This window comes from Leptodactylus fuscus, chromosome 7, assembly GCF_031893055.1.
Source record: "Leptodactylus fuscus isolate aLepFus1 chromosome 7, aLepFus1.hap2, whole genome shotgun sequence".
Classification (NCBI taxonomy): Eukaryota; Metazoa; Chordata; class Amphibia; order Anura; family Leptodactylidae; genus Leptodactylus; species Leptodactylus fuscus.
In genome coordinates this window covers 120,244,908-120,261,745 of record NC_134271.1, presented here as the reverse complement: position 1 = coordinate 120,261,745, position 16,838 = coordinate 120,244,908, and the positions used below count along the sequence as shown (strand labels likewise).

The 16,838-nt window shown below is 41.5% G+C and overlaps 1 protein-coding gene across 2 annotated transcripts in view; it reads left to right on the top strand.

The window, feature by feature from the left end:
• Nucleotides 1–16,838, top strand: part of FMN1 (formin 1) — a 184,225-nt gene that overhangs the window by 146,653 nt on the left and 20,734 nt on the right. For both annotated transcript variants that reach the window (XR_012717260.1, XM_075282961.1), the window contains exons 15-16: nt 7,954–8,046; nt 14,812–14,863. Coding sequence is in view for 1 of the 2 variants with exons in the window: in XM_075282961.1 (XP_075139062.1) it covers nt 7,954–8,046; nt 14,812–14,863 (145 nt within the window). In the remaining variant the exon portion in view is untranslated. The remainder of the gene's footprint in view (nt 1–7,953; nt 8,047–14,811; nt 14,864–16,838) is intronic.

The following is a 16,838-nucleotide window of genomic DNA, read 5'->3' as shown; positions in this document are numbered from 1 at the left end:
GTAAGCTTTAGGCATCACTTGAGTTATTTTGCTAAAATATGCTATATTAAAATTTCTCTGTCACAAATTTGTAGTTAGAGTAAATATTTATTTCACAAAATTTCATTATTTAACATTTAGAACCCAAAAATCAGTCATTGCTGGGAGTTAGATGAATGTTCAGTCTGGGATCTGAAGGCAGGAGGAACGAACGTTGCTCTAATAGAGCTGATAATAATGGATAGCTAATTTCTCGGCAATATGAAATGATAGCATTTATGTAAACAATGGGGATACTTTGTTAATATATGATGTGTATAACAATAATAAAAATGAACTTGGGGGTGGGAGGTTCAGTACCCGTGTACATCAAATCTGTGGGAAATGGACTTGAAGCATGCAAGAATTCCTCTCTGTCATCTGTAAGGCCATGTGTTTAACTCCACAGAGCTTTCTTGTTTAATAAGAGAAATACTTCTCCCCATGCTTGTGTAACAACAACTTAACAGCTCCAAGAAAAGAATTTTCAATTGGTAAAAAGGGATTGTGGAAGAAAAGCACGGGACCAAGATTAGAGAGGGGAGAGAGTTTTAAAGCCGGGACATAAAATAAACAGTTTATAAGCTTTGCTTATGCTTTGACGGCTATGTTTGAGGCTGGGAGATCAAAGGCTGTGGCCGTAGCAGCACCACGTAGATTGGGTTTCCTAAATTCAAGGTTTTTCTTCTGCTAATATGTTATTAAAAGAAAAACGTTTAATTGAAAGAAGTCTTATTGTTGTTCGTGTTTTATAAGAATCTCGGTTAATGTTTTCCTTAAGTACAATAGACAAAAAAAAATAAAATCATTTTATGGTTATGCTTGACCAGAACTACGACATAAGGTCTACTACTTGTGACCTCATTTAGGATAGGTCCACACGACAACATGTAGGCGTACAACTTAAGATTGCAATGTTGTGGTGTTGTTTAAAATGGCCAATTTTGGTCACTATTGACGTTGATCAGCCATGAAAATTCCGAAGACTGTAATGCGCCAAAAGATTATTGGCTATGGCCAGTGGTTGGATGAAAATATCAGTGGCCAATTATTAGCCAAATAACTCTTTCTTTCTCCTATCTATCTATCTATCTATCTATCTATCTATCTATCTAGCTTCGATTTTTTTATAACTACTAATTTCCCCCCTACCTGGGCAGCTTAGTTGTTAATGATGGGATCATTCATTGGACAGCCACATCACAGCTACCCAAAATGTAATATGTTAGATCATAGTGGTGCCTGTTCTGCACAATGTCCTCTGATGAGCATAGTATGTGCATTACTACAGTGGTCAGCCACAAAATCTGTTGCGCATTCTAAGGGCATATGAAGACCCCTATATGAGTCAATAGGACCATCTGCTTTGTAAAGCTTAAAGGGGTTGTCCAGAATAACCCATTTTTGGCAAGGTTGCCAGGCAAGGTGGAAAAAAAATACTCTCCTGTCCCCAGTATTCTAGTCTCTCTCACCGTGGTCCGGTTCTGCTGCTCCTGGGTCTTGTTTTGAAGGAAGTCCTTGCTGTACGTGACTGATGAAGCCAATCAGTGACCCAAGGAAAGGATGCGGCACAGGTGAAGTATATGAGTGACTTTCCAATTCCTTTACTTTGGCCTTGGCAGTCTTGTGCAATGAATACTTCTGGTAAAACAAGACCAGGGAGCAGCAGGATCGGATTGCGTGTTTTCCTGAAGAACCCCTCTTAAGTTGTTCAAAACCATCCATACCCAACATGGTTGACCATTCATCAGTCAGCCAATCTAAGAATCTAAAATTCAAGTATTAATACTGTATGATCCTGCATTAAATGTATCTTAAAGAAGTCATGCACACAGTTCATCTAAACTTTGCTGTACTTTGAAAACTGATCTAGGATATATGAAATGGCACAAACCAGTCCTGGTGAATCTTGACTAGATTTGGTTATTATAGGGTCTGTAGTTGATTGTTGGGTTTCTAGTCTTTAAGGTATGTGAACCAGAACCTTATGCTGGCCATACATTTTCAATAGCTGTCAACTGAATAGCTGATTTGTCAACTACTATTGCCTAAGGCCTCCCCAGTAAGGAGAGGGGAATAAGATGCCATCAGAGGAGTCGGTCAGCAGCTTATCTCCCTTTAAAGGGGTATTCCCATAACCCTTGTTCACCAACCTTCAGGCTCTGTGCTCTCTTCACTTCCTGGTTTTCTCGGCATGCAGACCTTTCCTTCACTCCCCATATTGAATCACTTGCACGCTAATGTCACCTCCACCTCAAAAACATCTCCAGAATACGCACTTTCCTCACCAGAGATACATTAAAGACACTTATTGTCTCTGATTCATTCTCGCCTTGACTACTGTAACTCCTTACTTATCGGTCTTCCCCTCACTAAACTCTCCCCTCTACAATCCATTCTGAATGCAGCGGCCAGGCTCATCTATCAGTCTAGACGCTACAGCGATGCCTCTGGTCTGTGCCAGTCGTTTACACTGGCTGCCTATTCATTATAGAATAAAATATAAAGTTATCACTCTCATCCATAAGGCTCTCCATAATGCTGCACCTCCCTACATTTCCTCCCTCATCTCTGTCTACCGCCCAATCCGTGTTCTTCGTTTACTCAATGACCTAACACTTACATCCTCTATTATCAGAACCTCCCACGCTCGTATACAAGACTTCTCCTGAGCTGCACCACTTCTCTGGAATGCTCTACCCTGGACAATCAGATTAACTCCCAATTTCTACAGCTTAATGCGCAAATAAAGACACATCTTTTCAGACAGGCCTATCACAATTCTTTATATAAACCCTTCCGTACCATCATTAGAATCCCCAAAATTTAACCCTCCTCTGTTTCACTTGCTCTGCTATCTGCTATGTTTGCAGTTAGTAATGAGGGATTGGTTGTAAATGCATTACCACAGTATGAAGCTGATGTGGAAACTGATGTAGCAGAGCTGGATTTGAGTCAGCTTGCATTACATACAGAGGTACAGGACTCCCTATCTCAGCCCTTATTAGCCAAATTCAATTAAACTGGCTGATAAGTGGAAAAGCTGAAGATAGAGTTCAGAAATCCCGGAGCTCTCCCCTCCCCCTCCCCTATCTGAGGAGCTTCTTTGCTTGTCAGTCCCTCCCCCCCTGAGAGCAGGCAGCTACATCAATTGGGAAATGAGCAGATAAGCCCAGTGGCCATAGAAACGCAGTGTCAATAATGAAGTGAATAAATTAAGATAGCGGCCAAACAAAGCAGTTATGATAAAGCAATGTATTTAGGAAAAGTCTTAAATACACATAAACTAGCAGTATAGCTAGGATCCTTCTTATGGGACAGCCCCTTTAAGAAGAAAATTATTAAGCATAGTGGAAATTCAGTATGCCCAACCATGCTTTCCCACAGCATTTGTAGTGGGGAAAGACCTTGAGGCTAGAGCCCCACGTTGCGGAAACGCAGCTTTGTTTTGTTGTTGTTGCAGATTTTGTTGAGGTTTTTTGAGCCAAAGCCAAGAATGGCTACAATAGAAATGGGAAATATCTAGGAAGTTCTTATACTTCTATCTTCTGCTCAATCCACTCCTGGCTCTGGCTCAAAAAAACGCAGCAAAATCTGTAACAAAAAAAGCTGCATTTCTGCAATGTGGGGTTTTAGCCCAAGTGGTTGACTGGTTTTGTCAACATTTTATTTATGTGTAAGGGATGCTTCAAGTTATTTTATCATGCGGTATTACAAGCTTTTTATGTGAACCCAACTTGACTTTAATATATTTTACCGGTATGTGCCTACATTTTTAGCCTTAAGTTTTTATGAAATATCACCTTATTTTTTTAATATATTGCAAATTTTTATATTTTATATCACCTTATATATTTTAATATATTGTATATTTTAATAGATTTCATATTGCCTTTAGATTTATTTTTTTTTTTTGTACCCAGTATTTTCTCTCTTGTCAAGATGAAAATGTTGAAAACTGGAATATTGGACATGAAGGATTGTCTTACCGTATTCCATGGGTATTTTCCTATAACACAATTATTACAGCTCAAATAACACTGGCCAAAATCGTCTCTGTTTTTCTAACGTATTTAGTGTAACATTAGTCTTCATTGAACTTGTTCGGTAGCCCCAATGTCTACATGCAGAAGCATAAACCACTCACGAGGAAATTTAAAGGCTTACTTGATCTTCCAGAACTTGGAGGTTTGTTTGCATAACCTGGACCCCTTTGTGTTCTTATCCTCTTAAGTTTCCTGACCTCTCCTCTCAAAGGTTGCCCTAACATGACACCAATGTGATCCCCAATGCCCCATCCAGCAAATGGTTGTAGTCGCCACTGTCAATTAGTGTCGAACACTTCTGATTACCGTCACTGATTAGTACAGGTCACATCCATATAATAATCGTAATGACTTCTACCCATGGACTGAAATTGAGAGATGAGAATGTGAAAAGCTGTACGTGCACACAAGATGTAAATTCAGTCAAAATGTGAAGGGTTTTGTTTAAAGCACTTTATATTTATTAATTAAAATTAATTTTTTTTATGCCCTTGCTTTTGACTTGCTGGGGTTGAAAGGCACTGGATGAAAAGGAGTAACCTCACTTTGCAAACACCACAACCTACATGCAGAAAGGGTTAAGTGGCCAGGATCAGCGTTTTCTCCAATCATTGCCATTAAAACAGATATGGTGGGCCTAATTCACAAATTATCAATGTATCTTCTGTTTTCAATTCCGCCATAGACTAGTGTAATGGGGCAAGTAGTAAAGCCATTGCAACAACTGTCAAGCAGGATGTTCGACAAGAACAGATGATCTGCCAGATCTGTTTTAGTTCCATGGTTCTTGTATTTCTTGGTTCTTATCAAATTTCTAAATAAAATAAGTGAAGTTATTTAGTCAATTATTGTACATAATATAATCCTATTTGAAATGAGATCAAAGGAGCATGTGACTATGAGATCATGCATGACTTAATTTTAGAAGCGAAAGGAGGAATGTCTGTGGCTCATAGACTTTGGCAACAAAAAATGCAAATGAAAACACTTAAATGGACAATAGATTGTAAAATGTTGTCTTTAATCTCCAATGGAAAATACAAGAACTGATCTGTGTCACAAGACGTTCTTGCTTGACGTCAGTATTACATGGGCCAAGTTTATCTGTACCAAGCCCATTCATGACGTCCCTGCAAAACCAACACTGTTGTCTACTGATCTACTGGCCTAGCCATCTGTTGGTCCCATGACTCCTAGAGCTAAACCGTTCTATCTAGAGATGAGCGAACACTAAAATGTTCGAGGTTCGAAATTCGATTCGAACAGCCGCTCACTGTTCGAGTGTTCGAATGGGTTTCGAACCCCATTATAGTCTATGGGGAACATAAACTCGTTAAGGGGGAAACCCAAATTCGTGTCTGGAGGGTCACCAAGTCCACTATGACACCCCAGGAAATGATACCAACACCCTGGAATGACACTGGGACAGCAGGGGAAGCATGTCTGGGGGCATAAAAGTCACTTTATTTCATGGAAATCCCTGTCAGTTTGCGATTTTCGCAAGCTAACTTTTCCCCATAGAAATGCATTGGCCAGCGCTGATTGGCCAGAGTACGGAACTCGACCAATCAGCGCTGGCTCTGCTGGAGGAGGCGGAGTCTAAGATCGCTCCACACCAGTCTCCATTCAGGTCCGACCTTAGACTCCGCCTCCTCCGGCAGAGCCAGCGCTGATTGGCCGAAGGCTGGCCAATGCATTCCTATGCGAATGCAGACTTAGCAGTGCTGAGTCAGTTTTGCTCAACTACACATCTGATGCACACTCGGCACTGCTACATCAGATGTAGCAATCTGATGTAGCAGAGCCGAGGGTGCACTAGAACCCCTGTGCAAACTCAGTTCACGCTAATAGAATGCATTGGCCAGCGCTGATTGGCCAATGCATTCTATTAGCCCGATGAAGTAGAGCTGAATGTGTGTGCTAAGCACACACATTCAGCACTGCTTCATCACGCCAATACAATGCATTAGCCAGTGCTGATTGGCCAGAGTACGGAATTCGGCCAATCAGCGCTGGCTCTGCTGGAGGAGGCGGAGTCTAAGATCGCTCCACACCAGTCTCCATTCAGGTCCGACCTTAGACTCCGCCTCCTCCGGCAGAGCCAGCGCTGATTGGCCGAATTCCGTACTCTGGCCAATCAGCACTGGCTAATGCATTGTATTGGCGTGATGAAGCAGTGCTGAATGTGTGTGCTTAGCACACACATTCAGCTCTACTTCATCGGGCTAATAGAATGCATTGGCCAATCAGCGCTGGCCAATGCATTCTATTAGCGTGAACTGAGTTTGCACAGGGGTTCTAGTGCACCCTCGGCTCTGCTACATCAGATTGCTACATCTGATGTAGCAGTGCCGAGTGTGCATCAGATGTGTAGTTGAGCAAAACTGACTCAGCACTGCTAAGTCTGCATTCGCATAGGAATGCATTGGCCAGCCTTCGGCCAATCAGCGCTGGCTCTGCCGGAGGAGGCGGAGTCTAAGGTCGGACCTGAATGGAGACTGGTGTGGAGCGATCTTAGACTCCGCCTCCTCCAGCAGAGCCAGCGCTGATTGGTCGAGTTCCGTACTCTGGCCAATCAGCGCTGGCCAATGCATTCTATTAGCCCGATGAAGTAGAGCTGAATGTGTGTGCTTAGCACACACATTCAGCTCTACTTCATCAGGCTAATAGAATACATTGGCCAATCAGCGCTGGCCAATGCATTCTATTAGCTTGATGAAGCAGAGTGTGCACAAGGGTTCAAGCGCACCCTCGGCTCTGATGTAGCAGAGCTGAGGGTGCGCAAGGGTTCAAGTGCACCCTCGGCTCTCCTACATCAGAGCCGAGGGTGCGCTTGAACCCTTGTGCAGCCTCGGCTCTGCTACATCAGAGCCGAGGGTGCGCTTGAACCCTTGTGCACACTCTGCTTCATCAAGCTAATAGAATGCATTGGCCAGCGCTGATTGGCCAGAGTACGGAATTCGGCCAATCAGCGCTGGCCAATGCATCCCTATGGGAAAAAGTTTATCTCACAAAAATCACAATTACACACCCGATAGAGCCCCAAAAAGTTATTTTTAATAACATTCCCCCCTAAATAAAGGTTATCCCTAGCTATCCCTGCCTGTACAGCTATCCCTGTCTCATAGTCACAAAGTTCACATTCTCATATGACCCGGATTTGAAATCCACTATTCGTCTAAAATGGAGGTCACCTGATTTCGGCAGCCAATGACTTTTTCCAATTTTTTTCAATGCCCCCAGTGTCGTAGTTCCTGTCCCACCTCCCCTGCGCTGTTATTGGTGCAAAAAAGGCGCCAGGGAAGGTGGGAGGGGAATCGAATTTTGGCGCACTTTACCACGTGGTGTTCGATTCGATTCGAACATGGCGAACACCCTGATATCCGATCGAACATGTGTTCGATAGAACACTGTTCGCTCATCTCTAGTTCTATCCTATTCTCCCCTCTCTCTGCTTGTTACAGTTCTTGATGCCTACCTATGGTTGTCACAACGTATAGACTGCCAGGTACTGACGTTCAGTAACCACAGGGCCAAAGTGAGTTGTCTGCACTGCCTTGTCCTGGTTTTTCTGAACCAATAATTGTTATATTGATTAAAAGTCCATTTTTGTTTTGCATCAGGATTACACTGGTAGACTCCCTTTCAGAGAAAATCTGTTTAACCCATTTATGTCTAGAGTTCCATTATTAGAACTCAGAAAATCCAACCTCTGACATAAATGGGTTAATGCAAGCTTGTCACCAAACTAACAGAATTTTTGTTTCGTAGCCGGTGGCACGTTAATGCAGAATCACTAGGATCACTTTTCTTGCTGTCCTACCCTTCAACTAATAACTTATTTGGCATATTCAGTTTTCATTAAAAACCTCATTCTTTCTCCCTGTAGTGTGTGAGAAGCAAGCAAACACGGTGATGAAAGACTCCCCAGAGGATCATCTCCAGCCCTTCAAAGACAGAATGACAGAATTTGCCCAGAAAGGTGAGCATTTCACAATCCAGCACCACAACAAGAAATTGTGCGCATGCGCGCGCGTGTGTGTATAAATGTAGCAAAGTTAACCCAAACTTCTACAGGGGTGAAACTGCTGCAGCGTGATATCTTACAGCAAAAGGCAACATAAACCAATTAGAAGGAATACACCGGGATAAATGGGAAAAATTATTTTGCGGTGAATTTTCATTGTTTTTTCTTGTCTTCTGTGATATATAAATTTATTTTATTGTAACAGTTATGTTCTCAATTTATTCCCTAACTTTACTCTATCATGGAAAGCTGTAAACATATGGACACATAGTAAGAGATGAAAGTCTGTGAGGCAACTGGAGAGTACAGCACGCCCATTAGAGCTTAAAATCTATAGGTTATGACAATAGGATGTGACACTTTAAGTACAAAGTGTCTGTAACACGGTCACAAAACTGATGGTATGGGATATTTATATAGTATTTAGTATAGTATTTACATAGTATTTGTAATGTTTTGATACCTTTTAAAAACTTTGCAAAATAGAAAAAAAAAAATTCTCACCATATTGTAACACCTGTAACTTTTTCATATTTATGTGTATGGCGCTGGGTATCACTTGTTTTTTTTTTTTTTTTTTATGTAGGACAAGATGACTTTTTTTATTGATACCATTTGGAGTAGATCTAATGGTTTGATCTCTTTTTATTCCATTTTTTATAGGAGGCAAAATGTTCAAAACACAACCACTTGGTCATTTTCATTTTTTGCCTTGCTACAATGTTCACTAATCGGGATAAATCTCCCTATCTTATAAAAATGAATTCTTGTCTGTCCGTCCGTCCGTCCGTCCTCTAATGCGAACCAAACGACTGGACCGATCTTCACCAAATTTGGTACAGAGATACTTCAGGTATCCGGGAAGACTCCAACTCGCTCGGACATACCGTTGCTGAGATACAGCATTCCAAACACAGTGCCCCCCCCCTTAGCCAATACAAACCTGCAAGTCTTTCACTCATATTCCAACTGCAATACACATGGTCACTCCACATGCACAATACAACACTGATATCCAAACTGAGATACACGCATCAGAGGATTAGATACACGGGTCTGCACACAGTCCCACACACCAGAGGATTAAATATGCATTTCTGCACACAGTTCCACACACTGAAGGATTTGATACGTGCATCTGCACACGGTTTCACATGCCAAAGGATTAGATACAGGCGTCTACACACAGTTCCACACTCCAGAGGATTAGATATGTGCATCTGCACACATTTGTACACGCCATAGGATTAGATACACGCGTCTGCACACAGTTCCACATTCCAGAGGATTAGATATGCGCGTCTACACATAGTTCCACACGCCAAAGGATTAGATACGCGCCTCTTCACACAATACCACATAAGGGAGGATTAGATACGTGTGTGTGCACACAGTACCACACTTTGGAGGATTAGATACATGCCTCTGCACACAGTACCACAAGCCAGAGAATTAGATATGCGTCTCAGCACACAGTATCACACGGGGGAGGATTAGATATGCACGTCTGCACACAGTACCACACGGGGGAGGATTAGATATGCGCGTCTACACACAGTACCACATGCCATAGGATTAGATATGCGCATCTGCACACAGTACCACATGCCGGGGGATTGGATACACGCGTCTACACACAGTTCCACACGCCGTAGGATTAGATACGCGCCTCTTCACACAATACCACACAGGGGAGGATTAGATACACGTGTCTTCACACAGTTGTACACGCCATAGGATTAGATACACAAGTCTGCACACATTACCACATGCCGTAGGATTAGATACGCGCGTCTACACACAGTACCACATGCCGTAGGATTAGATACACGTGTCTGCACACCATACCACATGCCGTAGGATTAGATACGTGCCTCTTCACACAATACCACACAGGGGAGGATTAAATACGTGCATCTGCACACAGTACCACACGCCAGAGGATTAGATAAGCGTGTCTGCACACAGTACCAAATTCCGTAGGATTAGATACGCACGTCTGCACACAGTACCACATGCCGTAGGATTAGATACCCACGTCTACACACAGTTCCACATGCCGTAGGATTAGATACGCACCTCTTCACACAATACCACACAGGGGAGGATTAGATACGTGCATCTGCACACAGTACCACACGCCAGAGTATTAGATACGCGCATCTGCACACAGTACCGCAAGCCAGAGTCATTAGATATGCGCGTCTGCACACAGTTTCACTTACTGGACGATTAGATACGCGCCTCTTCACACAATACCACACGGGGAGGATTAGATATGTGCATCTGCACAAAGTACCACACCAACAAGGATTGGATACTTGCATCTAAACACAGTACTACACGGGGAAGGATTAGATACAGCTTTACTCCAGGTATCCATAACAACTGATCACAGGTTTTTCACTGATATCCAAAATGAGATACACATAATCACATGACGCTTATGGACATACACACAAACAACATACAAAATACATCAGTGCAAAACTGGACAATTCTTATGGGGCCACTACACAAACATAAAATGTAATATACCCGTGCGAAGCCGGGTCCTCCCTCTAATATTTTTATAGTTTGGGCATTTTTGTGCATGGGGTACATAGTGTTTATTTTTACTTTTACATTGACTTCTATTACATGCTGCCTATGGCAGTATTGGAAGGTGGCAATCGGTTAACACGGTGGCGCCCATTTTGCCTACACACTTTAGATGCCACTTTTAACTGTGGCATCTAAGGTGTTAATAGCTGTGGATGCTGACTGTATTATACATCTGGCATTCACTGTATATGGACAGAGCTCAGCTCTGGAGCCCACACTTAAAAGCATACAGGTATGTGATTTTGCATGAAGGGGTTCAGTAACAAAATTGTGGAAACTATTGTGTTCATCTGAGGTCACCTGGCCATCCCAGGACATCCGCCTCTGGGTGATGTCTCCAACCGCAGGGTCACTGCTGAGAACTGTGATTGGACCTCACCAGTCATGTGGTATGTTCTGACAGTATGATTGAGAATATAAATTAGCAGATTTTCCAAATCATGGGAGCAAAGAATTCCCAACAGATCTATGGTAGCTAATACATTTCTTTAGCTGTATCTGTTTGTTACGGTCTATGGATTAGTGTATGAGCATGCTTGTCTATCAACTGTATACTTTTTGGCATATCAGTGTAGCGTGTGTGTAAAGCTGGTCATACAGAGTCAGTAGCTATATTCCCCCCTTCCCCTACAAGTGTATGTTTTAGATCAAAAAGGATCTGCTGCCACACAAATTCAACGTGCTTGATCCTTGTTTCTCCGACATACCGTCAAGGGATAATTGGGACACCACCATTCCCACGTCTGTGTGCAAGTTCAGCCAACTTTGCTCTCATAAATGCACACCTTAAAAGACCAAGAATGTTAATATAAAACCACAACTATGAATATGATTGTATTACATAATGATCTCTTGTTGAGCTGGTTGCCCGCACTGTAGGTCACGATCACTTTTGGAGATGCCAGCGCTTTCCCTTGAGTTCATTTGCATGTTAAAATATTACAAACAGATTCACGTTTCCTTCCACTCCGTGCTGTATCTCCTTCCAAAATGTCTGGCATACTCTACCTACTTTAGTGATTGCCACTCCGCTGCCTTGCCGAGCCCCTACAGACTTATAATTCATCCCGTTCCTCTTCAGAGGTTATTTTATTTTATTAGAATCATATTGTTACAACATGTTCTGGCAGTGTTGCAACCTACACGTAAATGGTATTTGATGTGTGCTGTGTGAAGGAGATCTTCTTGGACAGATGGCATGCAAGTGGAGAAGACGCTGATCTTTACAATTGTGAAACATGCAGATCATGCTCAGCCACCTTGTAACGTTTTGTTGGAAGTGTAAGCACTCAAGACGAGTCAAGAACCTGTTCATGTAGTTCCAGGTCCTTTTCAACAACTGAGGTCTATCAGGGAATGGCTTGTTTTGTGGAGTTTTTGACATTCCTGCCAGAAAATAGTGTCTTCTCAATCCAGAAAAACATCTGATGGAGATCTTACCAGGAATGATGGTGCTTTAGTCATCCCATCAATAACTTTCTCCCACAAGCCTTCACATCACACAGACAGATGGTGGATCTTATAACTTAAAGGGAGCCCACCACTTCCCCCAAGCATATTCAGCTGTCACCACCATATTACAGAGCACAACACAACATACCTTTGTTATATATGTCACTTTTATAGATGTGGAAAAAACCACTTTGATGTGCCACGCAAATGATGGGGTGGACCTTGAGCTCTCTTGTCACCCAGACCCCTAACATCTCCTATTGCAGTTGCAATAATATCTACCATGATCTTATTCAATGTTAATATTAAAGTGATTGTTCAGGAAATTGACCAACCACATGTAGTAAGGTGTGAATTTTATTTGTTTATTTTGTAAAAAAAAACCAAAACATACTTTTCTTGTCCACCAATATCTTGTTGTCTGAAGTCCTGCACTCCACATGACCACCAAGACCCATCAGTGGCCTCAGCAATCGCTGGTTAGGATACTTTGATGTGTGTGAGTCACCGATCGGTCTCAGCAGTTGTTTGGGGTCTAGGACTTTGGGAATTTGGGCCCTGATGTGAAATCAAACAAATATGGGTATTTTTTTTTTAAAAAAATGTATACCTCACCTATTCTTCACACAGGTTGGTCCAATTCCTAGGTAACCCCTTTAAGTGGGATCCTCCTATACATGCTCTCTCACAGTATGGGACTTGGCTATAAGAAAAGTAAAGAACATCAATACTTTTGGTTCATCCTTACTGGCAATCACAAGATTACTGGCTTTACAAGCAATGTCATAAGCCAGTATTACTTAAGAAAATATGATACTATCCATCTGGACTTAGCTGGTGCCGACCAAAGATTTAATAGCTGACGGCAGGATCCTAATGCCAATGAGCTGAAGAACTTTGTGTTACGAACAGTTTGGTTACGCACAGGACATGAGTACAGAAAGTGCCAGTATTTTCATGTTCACTTTCTTCCAAATTTCTATCGAAAAACAGAATACTAATGCATGAAAGGTCAATCTATCATTGTTATGCTGTCATAGGATTGTCGAAGATTATGGAGTTGCCATAGTGTATACTACAATACCATATAAAGTAACTGTAAACTGTAACCAGACAGTGTCATAATGTGCCCACAGTCTGATCAACAATTTTCAGCAAGTACCATACTTGGAAAAGAAACCGCCTACTTGACCATGACATGTGCACTTGCTCTAATCTTTTATGGAAAATAACTTTTGAAAAGTCATCGAAAGTCAATACAATTTTAACCACTTCCGAACCACCCATAAACTATATATGTCTGGAAGGTGGTTGCCTTGTTCTGACAGGACGTACTGGTACATCCAAGCAGATCACAGCAACTGTATGAGATCGTGCAGCTGCTGAAACTGGGAGCTGGATGAAACTTCAGCTGGAGCTCCCAGAGAGAAAGCAGTGAAGGTTTATTACCTCCCCTGCCATCTCGATCGCTGTGTATACAGCGCTCAATGAGTGCTGTATATATAGCTATGGGCACTGCCATAATGCGACCGCCCTCTGACCCGGCGGTCAGGTGATCTGCCAGGGTCAGCAACTTGAAAGAGCTGCTGGGTCCTACAGGACCCAGATCAGCTGTATAGTAGCGTACAGGAGCTTGTATTTCTCTTGCAACTGGAGCTGAATGTACCAGCCCCAGTTGCAGGGGAAATCGGTCTCTAATACAAAAAAAAAGTGATCAAATGTCCCCAAAGGTCTCTTATCAACTTATGGGGACACAATCTGGAAAAAAAAAAATTAATAGAAAAGTTTTAAAAAATGTACATAGAATATTTTCAAAAAATAAATAAAATAATACGCCAACAAAACACCGATATTAAAGGTTATAGCCCCACCCCCGACGACACCATCTAAAATAAAAATTACTGTAATGGAGAGGAAAAACTATTTTATAAAGTTTTTCAGTGGCACTTTGTGTTATTAAATTAAAAAAAAAAGAAAAGTGAAAACCAGACAAGATTTCCCTCCTATATTATTTATATTTTCCCGGATATAAAAAAAAAATTAAAACACATACAAAAATGAATACAACATAAAAATAAAGCCCTATGTGTCCCCGAGAAAAGACGCAGAAATTAGTTGAATGAGACATACCGGAAAAATGTTACCGCCCTCAAAACCGCACATACAAATAAGAACCCTAAAATGTGTCTGGTCCTGGACTACAAATTGGCCCGGTACTGAAGTGGTTAATAAAAATATTTTTTCTATTTTCTAAAACATATATATATTTTATTTATTCCTCTCTAAATTATTGATGTATTAATACATGACTAATTAATTCCTCTATATTTGGCCTGCACAGTCTGTCCCATTTTAGCCATAGAGATATTTTGCTGCCCAATCAACATGGCCACTGAGCAGCTCTATTTAATTATCTGGGAATTTGCCAACTCCAAAGTGGCCCATGACCAATCTGTTAAGGAATATTTGTTCCTTATTTATCCCAACCTGGTCCTGGAGCTGCCAGATGTTTAAAAAAAAAAAAAAAAAAAAAAGCAAAAAAACCCCCCAACTCTATAGATCTTTTGTTTTATTGTGGCGGTGATGCGGGTCCTGTCAGAAATTGTTTCATTGTTTCATTGTTTGAAATCATTCATTTTAAAATTTGTTTTGTTTTTTTTTCAGCCAAAGATGAACACAAAACTGAAGAAGATAATCTAAGCAAAGCACAAAGCAGGTACGTTTTAATGTTATTCCTTGTTAAAATTAATTTCCAGTTCTCTTTCCAAGTAATAAAAATTAATAAGTTGAGTTTGTAAAGTATTATGGAAAAACTGCAAAATTCTAATAATCTGGAAAATTCTGATGCTTAATGACTGATGTCAAATTGTTAATTTTCCAGATTGTTGTAATTATTAAACCCTGACAATCCAATAGCCCAGTGTCTAGCAGTTCCAGAAATGCTGGATTTACAAAGTTACTGTATGTCTATAATGCCAGTATATGAAATAAACCAGTCTAAGGCATCATTGCCATCAGGGCAACAGTATATGGTATAGTCAAGTGCTCAAACTTTGGAAAAGGGCCAAGCTAACCTGTCGGTTGCCATCCATCAGTATGGGCACAATATGGTTTATAAGTGGTGTAGGGCATTTGACTGTATGGGGTCCGGTTATTTTGAGTCATGGCTATTTTGTCTCATTTTTTAATATAATTGAATTCGTGAACTGTAAGAAAAAAAAATGGCAGAACTCTGATAGAAATGGTATGTAGGAATACATAGATTTACCTAAAAATCTGGCATAATGTCCCACGTCTGTGGTTGCAGTAGACCAAAAACCACGATTGCAGCGTTTTTAAGTCCAGCATGTCAATCCAGTGGTCTGATGCCATGTCTCATTTGAGTCTATTCCGTTGCAGCTAGCCACGCGGTATACTGATGCAGTGCACCGGCATTCCGCTCTGGATTAGGCCCGAATTAATGGGCCTAATCAGGAGGGAATCTTGCGGTGCGGGCACTGTGGCTGAGTTACCCGCAGAATCCGCGGGAAGAAGGGGCATGTCGCTTCTTTTTTCCGCTACTAGCTAGTGGAAAAAAGAAGCAAGCAGCTCCCATTGAAGTCAATGGGAGCCCTTTTCAGCAGTAGATTTTGAGGCGGATTCCGCATCAAAATCCGCTGCCAAAAACTCTGTGTGAATAAGCCCTCAGTGTGTCTGGCTCTGGCAAAAGACAAATGGCCAAACACAATAAATGATATATGTGAACACCTTACAAGTTGGCCTTCCTAAAGCCAGCATCCTAAGTATTCTTCTTGCGTTAAAATATCATAAACTAACACTTTTTGCAACAAAAATAATTACTGTTTTAGAAAACTTACACCTCTATCCCCTAAAATAAAGTCTTCTTTATGAACACAAGTCTGGTGTGAAGGGTAGACAGATTTTGTTATTCATATATATGGGATTCGTCCCTTCTTGTTGATTATGGGAAGGCGTAAAGAGGACCTCTCACCAGGTCTGAAAAACCCAGTCATATAAATCTGATCATCGATCTCACCCTGAGCATTTTGGTGTTTGTTTATCCAAATCTGTTCAGCCATTCCACAGATATAAGCCCTTGTACTTTTAATGTAAATTATTGTATACTAACCATGTGGGTGATAACACTGTGTGACGTATGGTACATACACACCCTACCACCAGAAAAACAGTGTTACCACCCTCTTGGCTAGCAGACCTTGGCTTATATCTTTGTATATCTGAACCTGTTCACCAATTCCAAACACTAAAATGCTCAGGATGACTGTATCTATCAGATAATATATGTCATTGACTTTTCTGACCTGGTGATCGCTCCTTTAAAAGTAAAGTATTTTAACTTGAGTGACGCAGCATCCATAGGCACCTATTAGATCTACAGCAGTTCAATGTAGCGCTGCCTTGTGACCAGGAGGGTGCAGGGGCCGGTGAGCATGTAACCTAGGTTCCGGGTGACAACAAGCCTCTCTGCCTTAGTCAGATTATTGGCAGGGTTTTGCCTATTTCATAACTGTACTACCTACATAATAGGTGATAAATAAATTGATGGAATTGGAAAGCAAAACCCCAAAATGCTCAGGGTGCCAGCACCGATCAGTTGACTAATGTAGGACCCCCATTCTTGTGATCAGTGTGGGTCTCAGTAGATAGGTGATAAGTTTTGAGTCTAGGAA